At 48.1% G+C, this 17,983-nt stretch overlaps 1 protein-coding gene across 1 annotated transcript in view; it reads right to left on the bottom strand.

Moving 5' to 3' along the window:
* Positions 1–17,983, bottom strand: part of THADA (THADA, armadillo repeat containing) — a 324,874-nt gene that overhangs the window by 37,201 nt on the left and 269,690 nt on the right. Inside the window, 4 exon segments of the mRNA XM_021088406.1 lie at positions 8,133–8,264; positions 11,631–11,784; positions 16,562–16,634; positions 17,018–17,136. Of these exon segments, the coding sequence (XP_020944065.1) occupies positions 8,133–8,264; positions 11,631–11,784; positions 16,562–16,634; positions 17,018–17,136 (478 nt within the window).

Raw genomic sequence — 17,983 nt, 5'->3', positions numbered from 1 at the left:
CTGCCCTTTGGTTCTCTAACCTCTGAGTCTCATTTATTTTACATCCTGATCCTGCTTCCACTTTCTGCCCCTCTGCTAAGCTCCGTCATTATTCCAGAGCCTGAGCCCCGAGGCTCCCGTGGGGTTTCCTGGCTAACCCGGGGCCACTGCCTGCAGCCCAGGCTAGCTCCCTGGCCCTGCTGTGAGACTCAGGCCTGAGAGGCAGGAGTGAGGAAGGAAGGGCCAGAGAGTGCGGCGGGGCTGCCAGCTCTTGTCCCACAAGCCCCAGACGGTGAGTCACTCAGAAGGACCGCCTGATTCTCCCTCCAGCTTGTCAGGAGCAATGAACACCACTGGCCCTCGGGCCAGTTCTAGTAGAGAGACTCCATCTCTGGGCCTGTTTGGGAGCTTTCTTGCTTCAAAGGGCACCTCATCTCCTTAGGGAACTCGGGACTGTCCAGACAGTTACTACTGTTGTGGAAGATCAGCCCATCAACACCAATTGAGCACCCACTGTGTACCTCACAGAAGATAATCTCGAAGCTCATGGGCGGCTTGGGACTATAAAAGTAAATAAATTATATGGAAGAGAAAAATAACAGAGTAGAAAACCCAGGGTTGGAGTCCCTGTCGTGGCGCAGCGGAAATGAATCCCACTAGGAACCATGAGGTTGTGGGTTTGATCCCTGGCCTCACTCAGTGGGTTAAGGATCTGGCATTACTGTGAGCTGTGGTGTAGGTCGCAGATGTGGCTTGGATCTGGTGTTGCTGTGGCTGTGGTGTAGGCCGGCAGCTGTAGCTCCCATTGGACCCCTAGCTTGGGAACCTCCATAGGCCGTGGGGGGGGGCCTAAAAAGACAAAAGATTAAAAAAAAGAAAAGAAAAAAAAGAAAGAAAGAAATAGAAAACCCAGTGCTATGCATAACCAAAGGTCTGTAGGATTTCAAAGAGGAGGTCTTGGAGGGAGGAGGTATTGTAGAGAAGGTGGGACTTTGTGTCACCATTAAACATTTATATTTGGCAGAACGAGCAGAAGTTTTACAATTTTCTGAGGGTGAGGGGTGTGGTGGGTGGGGGCGATGGGAACTCCTTGCTGCCAGTGCTCCAAGGAGAAGAGCACCCATCACTCAGTGCGTGAGGACACGTGTACTCGCTTCTCTGTCCCACTGAATCTTTCTAAGTCTTTTACATTCTCTTCATAAGTCAGTTTCTGCCTTTTATGTTGATTATAGCTAAAAAAAAGTTTCTAATAAGAAGTCATCCTTCTTGAACCTAAACACTGACAATGTATCTCATCTGGAGACTCTTTTTTTCCTTTTTGTCTTTTTAGGGTTGCTCCTGTAGCATATGGAGGTTCCCAGGCTAGGAGTCTAATTAGAGCTGCCGCCGCCAGCCTATACCACAGCCACAGCTACGTGGGATCCGAGCCCTGTCTGGGACCTACACCACAGCTCACGGCAACGCCGGATCCTTGACCCGCTGGGTGAGGCCAGGGATCGAACCTGCGTCCTCATGCATACCAGTCAGGTTCGCTACCACTGAGCCACAACGGGAACTCCTAGAGCCTTTTAACATTTCTTGTTAACTGGCTTCTCTTTCTTATCCTGCATCAACTAAAGCGACTGTTGGGTCTCAGAAACATTTTTTTAAATGTAATAAACGAAAACGGACAAAGGGAGGAGGCCATCCGAAATAGGCGCAAACCCTGGCTGAAGAGGAGGGGTGGGGAGCTCGCAGCGGAGGGGGCAGGGAGCCGGGAAGGGGCTCCAGAAGGCCACCCCCCACCTGCCTCCACCCCAGCCCCAGCCCCTCCCACGAGACGGGGAGGAAGGGTGAGCGTGTGGGGTTCCACCCTCGGGCCTCCACATCTCGTCATCTCTGAGGGACCCCTCAGGCCTGCGCCATCCGTCCTCTTGTGCCCGAGGCCTCCAGTCGAAGCTAGTAGATGACGTCAGACCCAGCAGAGGCCCTCTCTCAGCGACAAAGGGCTCCGCGGAAAAGAAAGGCGAAGGGGTAACCCCCACTTGTTGAATTCTGGCATCTTCTATTACTCTGGGTTGGTTTTGGTTTTCTGTTCTCCTCCTATAGCAGCTGTTAACGTTTGTACCTTCACAGGTGCCCCTTTGCTTTCCCCACAGCGCTCGCTGTCTGCCTCACTTGAGAATCGCCCAAATCTCGTGATTTACACTTAAACATTGCCCAGCTTGGGGTTTTTTGGCCTCACGTGGAAGCCCTCGTTTAAATGCACGTGGTTTGAAATCCTAGCACATGAGTGTGTAAGGCAGGCCTGGGAGGAAGTCGAGCTGCTTGGAAGGACGTCGGCCTTGGGGTCTCCGGCTCTTGACCGAGAGCTCTTTCCAGAGCATTTCACAGCTGGGGGTCGCTGGACAGCAGGGTCAGGAGGGCGGTGGAGGCTCACCTGGAGTGCTGCCTGTACACATTCTCTTCCTAGTTGCCCCGACTCCTATCCCCACCTTTTGAGTCCGAGATGTGCCATTTCTCTGCAACTGGCTGGAGGAGCGGGAAGGGAAGGGGGCGGGGCCTTCCTCAAGCGCCCCCAGCTGGGGGGGCCTCGGGAGGTGCTCAGAGGCTGTGAAGAGGCTGGGTGCCACCTTCCAGGTGACTATGTGGGTGAAGCATATGCAGGAGGACAGCAGGGGAACTCAAGGGTGAAGTTCAACCAAAAGGATGAAGGACAAATCCATCCTCTCGAGGGCTCTCTGAACACGGACTTATTTAACCCTGGACCTTGCAGAATCAGGAACAAATTTCCACCACAAATCTCAACTTAATGCCAGTGATGGGCAGCACGGCTGGTTGCACGGTTGCCTCTTTTTGGGTGGTTTCTAGCCGGTGCTATGGGCACAGCCGCTGCCCTGCTAAGGAGTGCGGGGGGACGGGGGGGGGGAAGAGGGAGGGCCCAGCAGAGCTGGACGGGGTGCTGGAGAGGGCAGGCCAGAGCTGCAAGGCTCACTCTGTTCCTCCAGCAGATAAAGGGCCCCCTTTGTCCTCTCACTTTTCAGTGCAGATCTCCTCAAGGACTCAGGAATACTCTGTCCCAGACCACAGTGACTTGTGGCCTCTCAGGGCCTTTCCCCATTCCTGGCACTTTCACTTCCCGGAACGCGATAGCCTGACCGTGCAGTCAGTGCCAGAGGCACGTCCAGGTGCTTCGCCTGGACACCTCATAGATTTGAAACCCTGAAGTCATCTCTGCCTTCCCGCCTCTCCCACCTCCCACAAGCACCAGCTCCCCAAACCCCCACATCCTCCTGAGTGTACACTCTTTCCATCCTATCACTGCTGGCGGCAGCGCCCGGGGGCGCTCCCAGCTCCTAGCTGACTTGCCCCCAGCTCTGAGCCATCTCACTGGGCTGCCAGAAAGATCCCCTCACATCCATGTCCCTGGCAACACTACCCCTTTGTCTGAAACCTTTTCCAGACTCCCTTCGCCTACAGGAGGAGGTCCTTGGCTTGGGACTCAAAGCCATCCAGGTCTGGCATCTGCCTTTCTAGCTCTGTCTCCTATTCTGCTCCCCTGGCTTCAGCCTGTGTTCTGGCCACACAAGTCCACTTGCTGCTGCCTAGTCAGCTCCTGAGCTACCCCCGACTCCAAGCTTGGCTCCGGCTTTTCCTTCCATGTTGAAATGCTCTCATTCGTGTGCCATTTGCCCCCCCCTTTTCAGCCAGCTCCACTCTCAGGAACTCCTGAGACCCCACAACCAAAATGCAGGCCAAGGGAATTCCCATGTGAATCAGTGGGTGATGGATCTGGCATTATCACTGCAGTAGCCCACGTCACTGCTAAAGTGTGGGTTCAATCCCTGCTCTAAGGATTTGTGCATGCCATGGGCATAGCGCCCTCCCAAGAAAGAATAAACAAAGGTGAAAATAAATAAATGCATATTAAAAAAATGCACTTCTAACTTCCCCATCTCCCCAGTAGGCTATTAGTATGAGTGCAAAGCTCTTTCTTTTCCCATCTAGACCTCGTTTATAGGATTAGATCTCAGAGGCAAGGTGTCCTCATGTTTAATTTCTTTCTGAAGGGGAAAAGTAAGAATTAATTTAACAATATTTAACCTTCTCAAAGAAGACATTGAATATGAACATAATTTAATAATATCATTGTACTGCAGCACTTATTAAACCACTGACTTGGGGGCAAAATTAATGACACGTATTTTCAAGGTATGCAAGACTCAGTAGTCATAATGAACTTGGAACACCAAAGAGCAAACCATTAGTGGGGTATGTTACAAAAGCCCTATGCGCTCAAGGAATGTGAAGACTCACCATCAGCTGCGTGGTGTCCTTGAGAGAAGTCAAAACAAGACACTATTGTTCTGATGAATCAGCTGCTAAACTTGTCTGACTAAAGCGAAAAATCAGGGGTGACGCTCAGTTCTCAGCTGCTTTTCAGTCTAAAGCGGAAAGATGTGTATTTTTTGCTTAAGTCAATGACATTGCATTACGGAGGTTCTCTGTTGCTATCAGAAGGAACAGAGAACACACGGGGACGTGCTGAACGAGTGTCCCCACAAAGTGACGCCAGGCTGCTGAGATCTTTGAATTTTAGGAGTCTGGCTTGACTTTGATTTTTCTATGCAAAAATTCACTCAGAATGAGTTATAAAGTGGGGGGAGTGCAGGAATGGTTTCATATAATTTCGGGGAAAGGAATCACACTGGGGAGAGGGGAGAGGATAAACCAGCCAGGTGGTCTATCACCATCTACTGTGTTAGTCTTCTTTTTGCGGAATTGGATGTTTTAAAAAACACTTTCTTTTGAAATAATTTTAAACATACAGAAAAGAGGCAAGTATAGCAACGACCTGTGTTCACTATTTTTTTTGGCTGTGCTCACGGCATGCAGAAGTGTCTGGGCCAGGAATTGAACCTGCACCACAGGCGTGACCTGAGTCATAGCAATGGCTTTGCCGGATCCTTAACCTGATGAGCCACCAGGGAACGTCTGTGTTTACTATTTATTTATTTATTTTGTCTTTTTAGGGCTGCACCCGCGGCATATGGAGGTTCCCAGGGTAGGGGTTGAATTGGAGCTGTAGCCCCCAGCCTACACCACAGCCACAGCAATGTGGATCTGGCCAAGCCTGCAACCTACACCACAGCTCATGGCAATGCTGGATTCTTAACCCACTGAGTGGGGCCAGGGATCGAACCTGTGTCCTCATGGATACTTGTTGGTTTTGTTTCTGCTAAGCCATGAGGGGAACTCCCCATGTTTACTATTTATATGCGCATATAGTTTTATTTTTTTTCTGAACCATTTGAGAGTAAATTACAGGCACTGTGGCTCTTTCCCCCTTCATATTTCAGTTGAGTATTTCCTAAGAATAAAAATATTCTCTTACAAAACCACAGTTTAGTTATCAAATTCAGGAAATTTCATATTGATTTTAATCTACAAACAACATTTCAATGTTGTCAGCTATTCTAATAATTTCCTGTATGGCTTTTCACCCCTCCAGTACAGGATCTGGTCCAAGGTAACAGAATACATTTAGCTATTACAGAATTCTTGTCTTTCTCACACTTCAAATCTTTTGCAGACCAAGGTGGGGAATAGAAAGATAGACAAGTAAGCTTTTACATCAATTATGCCCTGAGGCTTTCACTCATGGAATTTTACACACAAAAGGCACTCAATTCTGATCTTCCTTCCTTCCTCTCTCCCTTCCTTCCTTTTATGGCTGTGCCCATGGCACATGGAAGTTCTCAGGCCAGGGATCAAACTCTAGCTAAATCAGCAACCAGAGCCTCAGCAGTGACAATGCCAGATCCTTAACTGGCTGAGCCATTAGGGAACTCTTTGATTTCTACTTCTTTCTTTTCTTTTTGCTTTTTAGGACCAAACCCACGGCATATGGAGACCCAGGCTAGGGGTCTAATTGGAGCTACAGCTGCCAGCCTATACCACAGCCACAGCAACACCAGATCTGAGCTGAGTCTGTGACCTACACCACAGCTAATAGCAATGCCGGATCCTTAACCCACTGAGCGAGGCCAGGGATCGAACCTGCAGCCTCATGGTTCCTAGCTGGATTTGCTTCCGCTGTGCCACAATGGGAACTCCTTTGATTTCTATTTCTTAAGAAAAAATTCAAACCAGGAGGAGGGAGAACATGGTAATGTTCTTTACTATAAATGAACTTGGAAAAATTCTGAAAGAAATAAAAGTAGTAGGGAGTTCCTGTCGTGGCACAGCGGAAAAGAATCTGACTAGGAATCATGAGGTTGCAGGTTCGATCCCTGGCCTGGCTCAGTGGGTTAAGGATCCAGCATTGCCGTGAACTGTGGTGTAGGTCGCAGATGCAGCTTGGATCTGGCGTTGCTGTGGCTCTGGTGTAGGCTGGTGGCTGTAAGTCCAATTAGGCCCCTAGCCTGGGAACCTCCATATGCTGTGAGTGCAGCCCAAAAAGACCAAAAAAAAAAAAAAAAAAGACAAAAAAAGTGAAATAAAAGTAGTAGGTAAAAACTAAAGTTTAGCAGGGAAGAAGTCCACTTATGAATTCCACCATGAAATGATCTTTCTTGCCTTTGGTAGAGGTCCCAGTAGAAATCTAGTGTTATATTCCACCAAATGCATACTGAGCACTTGCTGGGTGCTCTGTGCGTCCTTCCAAGGAAAATACACAACTGAAAAAAGGGATGAATCACTCATGGCAGAACCTCAGGTCTGAGGCGCTCTGACAGCCTGGGACAGGGTGGGGAGGAGGCTGCCTGTCCACCACTCGCAGCGCCAATCTGAATGCTTTCCTGCTGAGAGGCAAAGCTGACCCTGGCTACACCTGTTCTGGGGCAGCATCCCTGGGAGATTATTGAAACCAGCCTCCCCCACATACATGCAGAGAAATGTACCCAGTCCATGGCAGCAGAGGACGCAGGTACAGGGAAGCTCACACATTCCAGGACCTTGCAGGCCCACGGCCCCAGCCATGGGTAAAAGAGGCACTGAGTCAGTTACAGACACTGTCTGGCTCTTCCCTGCCCCTTCTGCTGTCCATTCGGGTGGACTTCTTAGCTCAGCCTGTGACTGCCTGTCTCAAAATGGTGTTCTTGGAGTTCCCATCGTGGTGCAGCAGAAACGAATCCGACTAGGAATCATGAGGTTGCAGGTTCAACCCCTGGCCTCGGTCAGTGGGTTGAGGATTCAGTGTTGCCGTGAGCTGTGGTGTAGGCTCTGATTTGGTGTTGCTGTGGCTGTTGCATAGGCTGGTGGCTGTAGGTCTAATTAGACCCCTAGCCTGGGAACCTCCATATACCATAGGTGTGGCCCTAAAAAGCAAAAAACCAAAAAAACCAACCAATCAAACAAAAATGGTGCTCTGACTTGTCTGGGGGATGGCTGACCCGGAGATCTTTGGTGACACCTGGCCCCAAGTGCAGGGAATGCACGTCACCCTCCCAGATGGCCACTTGTCCAGAGGTGTGACCTTGCTTCTGCTCCACTGACCCCGCTCCCTACAGCAGCCCATTTTCCACTTGCAGCCAGGAGGTGCCTTTGTCTCCTTCACCCTTTGCCACCACATACACATAACTGAGGCCCAGGGCTGTAACGGCTCACATCACGGGCTGAGTGGCTCTGAGCTCAGGACACCCCCGCTGGGCTGCTCCTCTTTCCACTCGCCTCCTGGGTTAACATTGCCACGAACGAGGGGCCAAGGCACAAAGGAGAAACTTGACTTATACTCAACTGTTTCTGTCACGTGTAGAAACTCGCAGGGGAACAAAACGATGGATCTATGACTCCTGCATTGTGTAGCCACACAGATAATCAAGACTCGGCCTTATTTGAAAAGGATGGCAATGTAACTAACAAATGGCACAACTTATGAGAGTTTTACATTTGAAAGCAATTTTTCTCTATGAAAATCTAGAACAGGGGTTGGACATTGGCTAGCAGGTCAAATCTGGATAGCCGCCTGCTTTTGTAAATAAAGTTTTAGGGGAACACTGTCAGGTCTGCTTGTTTACCTCCTGTTTATGGCTGCTTTCCCATTAAAATGGCAGAGTTGGAACAGACCAAGTGGCCAACGAAGCCTAAAATGTTCACTCCCTGGCCCTTTACAGAAAACGTGTGCCAATCTCTGTCCAAGAGCAACAAGGCATCAAAGGATGAAAACGAGGTACCTGTTGACAGGCAGGTGTTTTCCTGGGACACGGCGGTCATCACGGTTTCCGTGGCTGCATCTCGGATGACTTGCTCCTCACTCTGCAGGAGGGTGAGGACACATCTCCAGAGGGCAAGTGTATCCTGCAGTCCTAAGAAGGCCCAAAAGAATCCGAATCACCTAGGATGTGATTTACAAGCGGGTATAAACACTGCTTCAAATCCAGTATTTAATGAGCAACAGTTACTCCTTTTTTGGTGGGCATTGCAAGAAAGGGAGACCTGAGAGTTAGACACATGCTGGAAGAGAGGGGCCCCAAGGGGGAAGGTTTGGAAACACCCTTTTGAGTCGAAAGGCTTCTGGAGGCAACCAGACTTAGGCAAGGCTGCCTAGAAGGTATGGCCTGGCTGACTAAGGCCCAGCTGTCCACAATGACTCATGCTTCTCAGGAATGAAACTTTATGCATCAAGAGTGCTCTGGGAAACCAGCCCAGTGTTGATTTGAGTGGCTGTGTGAGCTTATAAATTCTGAAAGCAAAGTTTCAATCAAGATTTTGCTTTGGGGGGACAGGAACTAAAAAAAAAGCCAAGAACCACAATAAAGGCACTGGCCTGGGCCACGTCTACATGGGGTCCACGATCTGACCGATGTTACCCGGGGCAGGAGCCTGCCGAGTCCCTGTGTTTGGTGCTGCTGGGGACCGCGGAAGAGGAATAGAGTCTGCCCCTGAGCAAATGAGGGGGACATCAAGGCGAGAACACGAGGCAAGGAGCAGGCAGGGCTGGGACCCACCACGGGAAGGACCCCAGAGGCAGACCGGGTGAGGGGAGGGAGGGGGCAGGGTTCAAGAAAGGACACGGGCTGTCTCTGGGGCGGGTGGGTGGGTCGTCATGGAAGACCATCACGCATCAACCCTCGTCTTCTGAAGAGGAACTGAGCCCATCCTGAGAACCCTCCTGAGCCTCCCTGCTCCCTCATCCATCCACAGAGAACCGATAACAGCCACCAACGCTCCAGTCATACTAAGAACAGCCTGGCTCCTGCTGGGGTTTGTGCTCTCCTGTCTGTTATAAATTTGGCTTTAATTTTTACTCCGTCTTTCAGAATCTATTCATTCTACTCGATCTCTAGGGTTTCAAAGTTTCCTTTCTTTTTTCTTTTTGTCTTTTCTAAGGCTGCTCCCGCGGCATATGGAGGTTTCCAGGTTAGGGGTCGAATCAGAGCTGTAGCCACCGGCCTACACCAGAGCCACAGCAACACGGGATCCGAGCTGCGTCTGCGACCTACACCACAGCTCACGGCAACGCTGGATCCTTAACCCACTGAACAAGGCCAGGGGTCGAACCCACAACTTCATGGTTCCTAGTCGGATTTGTTAACCACTGTGCCACGACAGGAACTCCCAAAGTTTCCTTTCTTAATATTTTCTTAGACCCCTATGATCCTCAACTTGTCCCCCTTAGTCCATTTCAACTTTTCTTCTTCCCCCTTAAATGACTTTGGTCTGTCCTTGACTTGTCCCCATGTAATTCTCTGCCCTCTGTCTCTCAGTCCCACACCTATTTTTCAGGTTCTTGATGGCCATCCGCCAGCTCTGACCTCCTCCTCACTGCTTGTAATGCTCTAACCAGCTCCAGCAATTCAGGATGAACCGATGGCTTCTGCTCAGGACTCAGTTTCACTCAGGAACTGCACGTTACTCCACACACGTCTGCCCAATGTGAGCCGGGGATGGAGCAGCCCAAGTCACCCAGAAAATGTGCTGCAGACTGATATTATCCTCCCCGAAGAAGCTTCACCCAAGTTTGGTGGTTTTTTTTTTTTTTTTTTTTTTGCTTTTTAGGGTCACACCCGCGGCATATGGAGGTTCCCAGGCTAGGGGTCGAATTGGAGCTAGAGCGGCCAGCCTACACCACAGCCACAGCAATGCAGGAACTGAGTCGTGTCTGTGACCTACACCACAGCTCCTGGCAATGCCAGATCCTTAACCCACTGAGTGAGGCCAGGGATCAAACCCGAAGCCTTACGGTTCCTAGTCGGATTCGTTTCCGCTGCGCCATGAGAGGAACTCCCAACTTCACTGAAGTTGATCAACCTTTGCTCTTATTCCTATGGGTCCAATGATTATATCACAATTGTAACAGGTCCCCTTCCAGTCCTCCATTGGATGTGAAAAAAATGCCTAAAAGTCACTTAGAAGAAAGATCGAAGAGGATACCAAAGACAACTTTGTTTCAGAGGGATCCAGGGACACGAGATGCTTGATTGGTCTGAACTCTTGATAACACTCAGAATTTGAATCTCACCATCTAAAAAAGCAATTATTTCCTTTCTTATGTAAATCCCTTCTCCACAACTACACTGAAAGCTCCCCAGATGCAGGGACCACGGTTTATTCTCCTGGGCTGGAAACGGAAGAGAGTAAAAAGAGCCTTCCAGTACTGGATAGAAGAGAATCCCTGCCCGGTAATACAAGGGTAAGACGGCAGCAGAGGCCAAGGCCAGGGCTTGGGTCTTGGGTTTCCCTTTTATTTAACCCTATGTTTAAAACAAAACCCTATAATTAAAAAAAATGTTTTTAAGTTAAAACAAAACAATAATCCCTATGCTTTTTCAATTCCTTCAGACTTCCTAAAGCTTGGTTTTCTCGAACACCACTGATGTGATGCTCATTGGGTGGCAGTGAGGAAAGAGACATGAAGGTGGAGAATATGATTAGACCTGTATATCTCTTTGATTTCCAAATATCTCTACCTTTATTTTCCAAAGATGCCTTAACTTCGAACTAATTTCAGTGAAAGGAACCAGCAGACTTTCCAGTCTTAAATTTAAGCCAGAGCCAGGAAGCCATCCTTGAATGTTCCCTTTATATTAGCCTCAACACCAAGTCCTGTTGATTCTACTTCCTAAATGCCTTTCAGCCTGGCCTTTCTTCCTCCTCAAGGCCATGCTTCACACTGACCCATTCATTTCTCACTGCAACAGGCTTCCTGGAAGAGGTGATGGTTAGACTGAGTCTTGAAAGACAAACAAAAGTCAGTCAAGCAGCAGTTTGTTTAGAGAACTGTTCCCCACTGATGACGCATGGGGAGTGGTGGCTGATGAGGAGGGAGAGGTGGGCAGGGCACAGAAGACGAAGGGCCTCATGAGCCACGCTAAAGAGCCTTTAGATTTATCCTGAAGGCAAGAGGCACCCACTCGAAGGCTTTAAGCAGTGGAGGGAAATGTTCAGACCTGTATTTCAGAAAGACCACGGAAGTTTTTTGGAAGCACAAGGAGGAAGGAGCGCTTAGGGGACAAGACTGAAAGAAAAGAGGCCAGTTAGGAGGTTGGTGGTGAAAAGTGATTTGAGTAGGAACTAAGTGTGTGAATATCCATGAAAAGTGAAAGAGGTAACAGTACAGGGCACACCACCGTCTTTTAGCCTCCTTTCCTAACCTAGAGCATCTATTCACGCTGGCAGCGCGTTTGGTGAGTTGGACCGTCCGCCTCCCCGCCCCTTCTCCACGCACTTACCGAGGATGGGCCGGGGGTTGGTGAGGAAAAATGGTGCAGTGCTGGTGAGAACTTCAGCAGCGGCCAGCCTGGACTCTGTGGGAAGACGATCTCCACAGCAAGAGACAACCAACTGAACCCACTGCTTCAGGGTGGAGGCCACCAAGTCCCCAGTCTAAAAGCACAAAGGGTACACACCGCAGTTCAGAAGATGGGCTGGCATGGAATTAGGGCTGAGCTACGTACACCACACTGGATCTGCAAGTTAGCTCTAAGTGCAATAGGAAGGAAGGAAGGTGGGTTTATTAGTTGCTTTTCCATCCCAACTAGGGAGAAATGAACAAGCCCAGGGAAGAAAATCTGACTTCGCTTTCAGGAATATGGAGCCACTGTAACTGGAGGGCAAGTTCTCTGCGTCTTTTCTGATGCACTTCAGGTTAACAGAACATTGGTGGATTTTATAGCTTCCGTAAAGACAAAACTTGAAGGGCAAGGCTGTGGCAGCAAATGATATCTGTTGTCTCTAATAACCAGATACTTCTGTCTTTTGTAACAGAACCCCAGATTTTTGCCTGGGCCTGCGGGCACTCAGCTAAAGACTACATTTCCCAGGCTCCCTTGCATTGGGGAGTAGCATATGATTAAGTTCCATGGGGTGTCATTAAAAGTGGTATCTGGAGTTCTCTGGTGGTGCAGTGACAATCCAGCATTGTCACTGCTGTGGCTCAGGCCACTGCTATAGCGTGGATTTGATCTCTGGCCTGGGAACTTCCGGAGGCCATGGGAAAACCTCCCCCCCCGCCAAGTGATATCTGTGCACTCTCAGGTCCTACATTAGGAAACAGGTATGACCTGCAGTCCCTAGATTTCTTTCCTGCTAGTTGTGAACAAGGACAAGATGCTGGGAGCTGGAACAACCCTCTGGGACCATCTGATGGAAGCCATATTAAGGGACAGCAGCACAAGGCAGAAGAGCCCGGGGGCCCAAGTGTCAGGCCACTCTCTGCTGTGGACGCTTCTTTCTAGTTGAAGCCACTGTACGTGTGAGTGTCTGTGACAGCATTTAAAGCAGCATCCTCATGTCATTGTTTAATCAAAGCCCTATCTTTTTTGTCATAGTAACAATTTTATTGAGGTATAATTCATATACCATATAATTCAGCCACTTAAATATGTACTTCAGTGATTTTTAGGATATTCACTGTAATGGGTGTACAACCATCACCATAGTCAATTTTAAAAAGTTTTCATCATCAAAAAGCGAAGCCCCGCCCTCTCTAGCTATCATCCCCAACCTGTTAGCTCCCTCTCCCCCAGACCTAAACCATTCATTTACTTTCTTTTTTTTCCTTTTTTAGGGCCACACCTGCAGCATATGGAAGGTCCCAGGCTAGGGGTCGAATGGGCGTTACAGCTGCCAGCCTATACCACAGCCATAGCAACGTGGGATCCCAACCACATCTGTGGCCTACACTGCAGTTTGCGGCAGCGCCAGATCCTTAACCCACTGAGTGAGGCCAGGGAGAGAACCCGCATCCTCATGGATACTAGTCAGGTTCTTAGCCCACTGTGCCACAACGGGAACTCCCATTCATCTACTTTCTGACTTTATGGCTTTGTCTATTCTGAACATTTCATATAAACTGAATCATACAATATGTGGTCTTTTGTGACTGGTTTCTTTCACTCAGGCATGTTTTCAAGGTTCATCCATGCTGAGGGATATATCAGGCTTCATTACTTTTTATGACTGAATAATATTCCACTATATAGACATACCATATTTTGTTCACCCATTCAGCAGCTGATGGCTGGGTTATTTCTATCTCTTTTTTTTTTTTTTTTTTTTGTCTTTTTGTCTTTAGTTGTTGTTGTTCTTGTTGTTGCTATTTCTTGGGCCGCTCTCGCGGCATATGGAGGTTCCCAGGCTAGGGGTCGAATCGGAGCTGTAGCCACCGGCCTACGCCAGAGGCACAGCAACGCAGGATCCGAGCCGCGTCTGCAACCTACACCACAGCTCAAGGCAACGCTGGATCCTTAACCCACTGAGCAAGGGCAGGGACCGAACCCGCAACCTCATGGTTCCTAGTCGGATTCGTTAACCACTGCGCCACGACGGGAACTCCATTTCTATCTCTTAAACTCTTTTTTTTTACTTTTTCTAGGAAGGGGCTTACTGTTCCAAGTATGTTTTACTCCTCCTATCAACTAAGCCTCTTTAAATGTTCAAAATGAGATTACTGGCTCCTCTGATTATTTAAAGGCATCTATGGAACAACACTGATCAGCATCTTAGACCTGGAGGAAGCTGCTGACTCTTAAGGCACAAAAAAACCCAGGTTTTCTTGGCAATTTCTTATAGGTATTTCTCTACAGTTCGGGTAATTTTTCTCTCCCATGAAAACTCTCAATTTTTTTCAAATATCACTTCATCCAAGTACCAAACAGTGCTTCTGAGATGCACATGACAATTGATTAAAAGTGGTTTTGGATGAGAGCACTGTCTTTTGGCAAACCTGTTAGGCTGCTCTGTAGACTACTTTCCCAGAACTTATGTTCCCCGCTCTGAGCTGTAGTTTTTTTGTTTTGTTTTGTTTTGTTTTGTCTTTTTAGGGTCACACCTATGGCATATGGAGGTTCCCAGGCTAGGGGTCAAATAGGAGTTATAGCCACTGGCCTACGTCACAGCCAAAACAATGTCAGATCTGAGCTGCATTTGCGACCTACACCACAGCTCACGGCAATGCTGAATCCTTAACCCACTGAGCGAGGCCAGAGATCGAACCTGCATCCTCATGGATACTAGTCAGATTTGTTCCCACTGCGCCACGTTGGGAACTCCTGGGCTGTAGTTTTTTAGCAAGTCCTTTCCCTTCCTACAAACTCTCCCCCCATCCTCCCCAACACACACACACATGACCGTTTTCTTTTTTTGGCTTTTTGTATTTCCTAGTGACTTCCGGCTTTGGCCTCTGAATGACAGACCCAAGGAATTGTATCTACTTAATTATCACCTTCTGGTCTACTCTATGCTCAGCCTCAGGCTCTGGGAGCTTAATTTCTTCTGCAAAGCCTTCCTCGGCTCTGCAAACACCCCCTCCTCTGGATTCCCTCCTCCCTGCCAGGGCATTTAAGGACCTAAGGCTCCTTTTCTCTCCTTAGACTGCTCTCCAGTCTCGTTCATCTTCGCATCCCCAGTACCTCTCCCAGCGCTGCTGCAGTGTAAGAGCTGGAGCCCTTGATGTTCTGGCCCCACTACCACAGTGTGCTGAAGTGCAACCAAGGTCTTCGGGTCATTTGACTGGGGTACGGCCTGCCTTCTACCTATAATGATTCTCTGACGGTGGCATCTTTCTTATACGTCCTATGTATGTACATATGTGTCTCATCAAGGCATCTTCCCAGGAAGCTGTTTTTTTTTGTTTTTTGTTTTAATTGGAGCATAGTTGATTTAGAATGTTATATTAGTTTTAGGTATATCGCAAAGTGATTCACATAGATGTATATATATTTTTTTCAGATTTTCCATTATAGGTTGTCATAAGACATTGAATATAGTTCCCTGTGCTATATTAAATCCTTGTGGCTTCTCTATTTTACGTATAGTTGTTTATATCTTTTAATCCCAAACTCCTAATTTATCCTTCCTCTCTCCTTTCCCCTTTGGTAACCATGAGTTTGTTTTTTATATCTGTGAGTCTGTTTCCATTTTGGATATAGATTCACTGTATTATTTTTTAGACATCACATATACGTGATATCACATAATATTTGTCTTTTTCAGTCTGACTTAACTTCACTTAGTATGATACCCTCTATGTTCATCTGTAATTGCTGCAAATGGCAATATTTTGTTCTTTTTTTATGGCTGAGGAACATTTCATTTTCTTAAGCCAATCGTCTGTGGATGGGCATTGGGGTTGTTTCCGTGTCTTGGCTATTATAAACAGTGCTGCTATGAACCCTGAGGTGCATGGATCTTTTCAGATTAGAGTTTTCAATGTTTCTGGATATACGCCCAGGAGTGGGCTTGCTGATCATGCGGTAGCTCTATTTTCAGTTTTTTAAAGGACCCTCCATACTGTTTTCCATAGTGGCTGCACCGATTTACATTCCTACCAACAGTGTAGGAGGGTTCCCCTTTCTCCCCCAGGAAGCTGTTTTGATTACTTTAGTTCCATCTCACCCCAAAGACATGTAAGACAGGTGGGGCACATCTGGGCCTCCACACTGAGCCAGGTGGGTCACGTTTGGGGGAATATTTAACCCTTAGTGATATATTTTCATGCTTAGTTGACTAGAATGCAATCCTAGCAACTTGCAGTCCTTGGAATTGATTTGCTCATTCCCTCTTCAAATAAAGAGTCTAGCTAAAAATAGGAAATAGCCATTGTGTCTCAGCAGTAATGAATCTGAGGACGTTACTATTATCCAGAAGGATGCAGGTTTGATCCCTGGCCTCGTTCAGTGGGTTAAAGATCCGGTGTTGTTGTGAGCTACAGTGTAGGTCGCAGAGGCGACTTGGATCCTGCAAGGCTGTGGCAGCTACAGCTCCAATTCAACCCCTAGCCTGGGAACCTCCATATGCTGTAGGTGTGGCCCTAAAAAAAGACCAAAAAACCAAAAAAAAAAAAAAAAAAAAAGGGGGGGGGAAACAGGAGTTTGGGCATAGGTGTGTGTATATGTTGGGGGGGAGGGAGAGGCTGTGTTACCCTCATGGACTCAAATCAAATGTGCCCAGAACAAGAGAAATGTCAAAGATAATGCTCCGAAAATTCTCCAGAAGTTATAACCAAAGTGAAAGTCAACAGGAGCAAATATTTTTGTTGAAGCTACATGCATGTGCCACGAGGCTTCTATACTGCCTGTAGGATGGTTTGATTTTACTGACACCTTCCAGGGAAATCAGAGCACAGAAACCTAGACCCCAGAACAGAGGGAATCAGCCTCACCTCCTCACGCCTCTGCATGTGATGGGCAATCACTTTGGAGGCAAGTCTCAGAGCTTCACTTTGAATTTCTGACCTAGAAAAGTCAGCCAAAAAAACACACAGAACATAAAATCACCTTGAAACGAATACACTATTATAATCGAATTATACATCAATAAGTAAAATCAAACATATTTTATACACAGATGGTTTTTGCAGACAGTTTGTAATCTGCGTGGCTGTGACTACTGGAATCCTCTGCCTCGTGCTGTACACAAACCTTCAGAGCAATTACCTTTCGGTAATCAATGGGAAACTCTGACCTCATTCTATTGCTTGGGCTTAGAGAACAGGCTGAGACTTACAGAGAGACAGGATTGGAGTTCTTAGGCCAGGACTGTGTTCAAGTTCATTACATAAATGACTGATGGGACCACGTGTTGTACCAAGTTTACACAGGCAGCACTGAGGACAAACCTTTCATTGGAAGCAATATCCAGCGTCCAGATCAGGAATTCCTTTGGGGTTAGATGGATGCAGCGCTCTGTCTGAGGAAGCCACTCACTGGGGTCCATGTAGTGGAGAATTCTCAGTATCTGCGTGAGCCAGATCCGTGGAAAACAAACACAAACACCTCAGAAAAAAGTCCCCAGAACCTAAATCATAACCATTTGCATGGATAAGGGAGTCTATCTTTGAACAAGCTCCCACTGGAGTTCCCGTCATGGCACAGCAGAAACGAATCTGACTAGGAACCATGAGGTTGAGGATTTGATCCCTGGCCTCACTCAGTGGGTTGAGGATCCTGCGTTGCTGTGGCTGTGGCATAGGTCACAGACTCAGCTTGGATCCTGAGTTGCTGTGGCTGTGGTGTTGGCCGGTGGCTACAGCTCCAAATGGACCCCTAGCCTGGGAACCTCCACATGCTGCGAGTGTGGCCCTAAAAAGAAAAAAAAAGAGAAAGAAAAGCTCTCCACTGACTTTTTTTTTTTTGTCTTTTTAGGGCCACTCCCTCAGCACATGGAGGTTCCCAAGCTAGGGATCTAATTGGGGCTGTAGCCACCAGCCTATGCCACAGTCACAGCAATGCAGGATCCGAGCCGAATCTGCAATCTACACCAACCACAGCTCACGGCAACGCCGGATCCTCAACCCACTGAGCGAGGCTACGGATCGAACCTGCAACCTCATGGTTCCTAGTTGGATATGTTTCCACTGGGCTATAATGGGAACTCCTCCCATTGACTTCTTTTCCCCCTTAATCCCTTTAGGAGATAAAATGGGGCGGGGAGGGGTGGACGTGGGGAGGGCAATGGCATACTGGGATCGGACTCTAAAAGCCCAGATTCCTAGATCAGTGCCCTCCTTTCCTTTTGATCATGCTTTCCATGTGGGCATCTGCCCCAAAGAGCCACATTGGCAAAAACTACCATCTGGCGCATT

This window comes from Sus scrofa, chromosome 3, assembly GCF_000003025.6.
Source record: "Sus scrofa isolate TJ Tabasco breed Duroc chromosome 3, Sscrofa11.1, whole genome shotgun sequence".
NCBI lineage: Eukaryota > Metazoa > Chordata > Mammalia > Artiodactyla > Suidae > Sus > Sus scrofa.
Note: the sequence above shows the minus strand (reverse complement) of the source record. Positions and strands in the feature narration are given on the sequence as shown.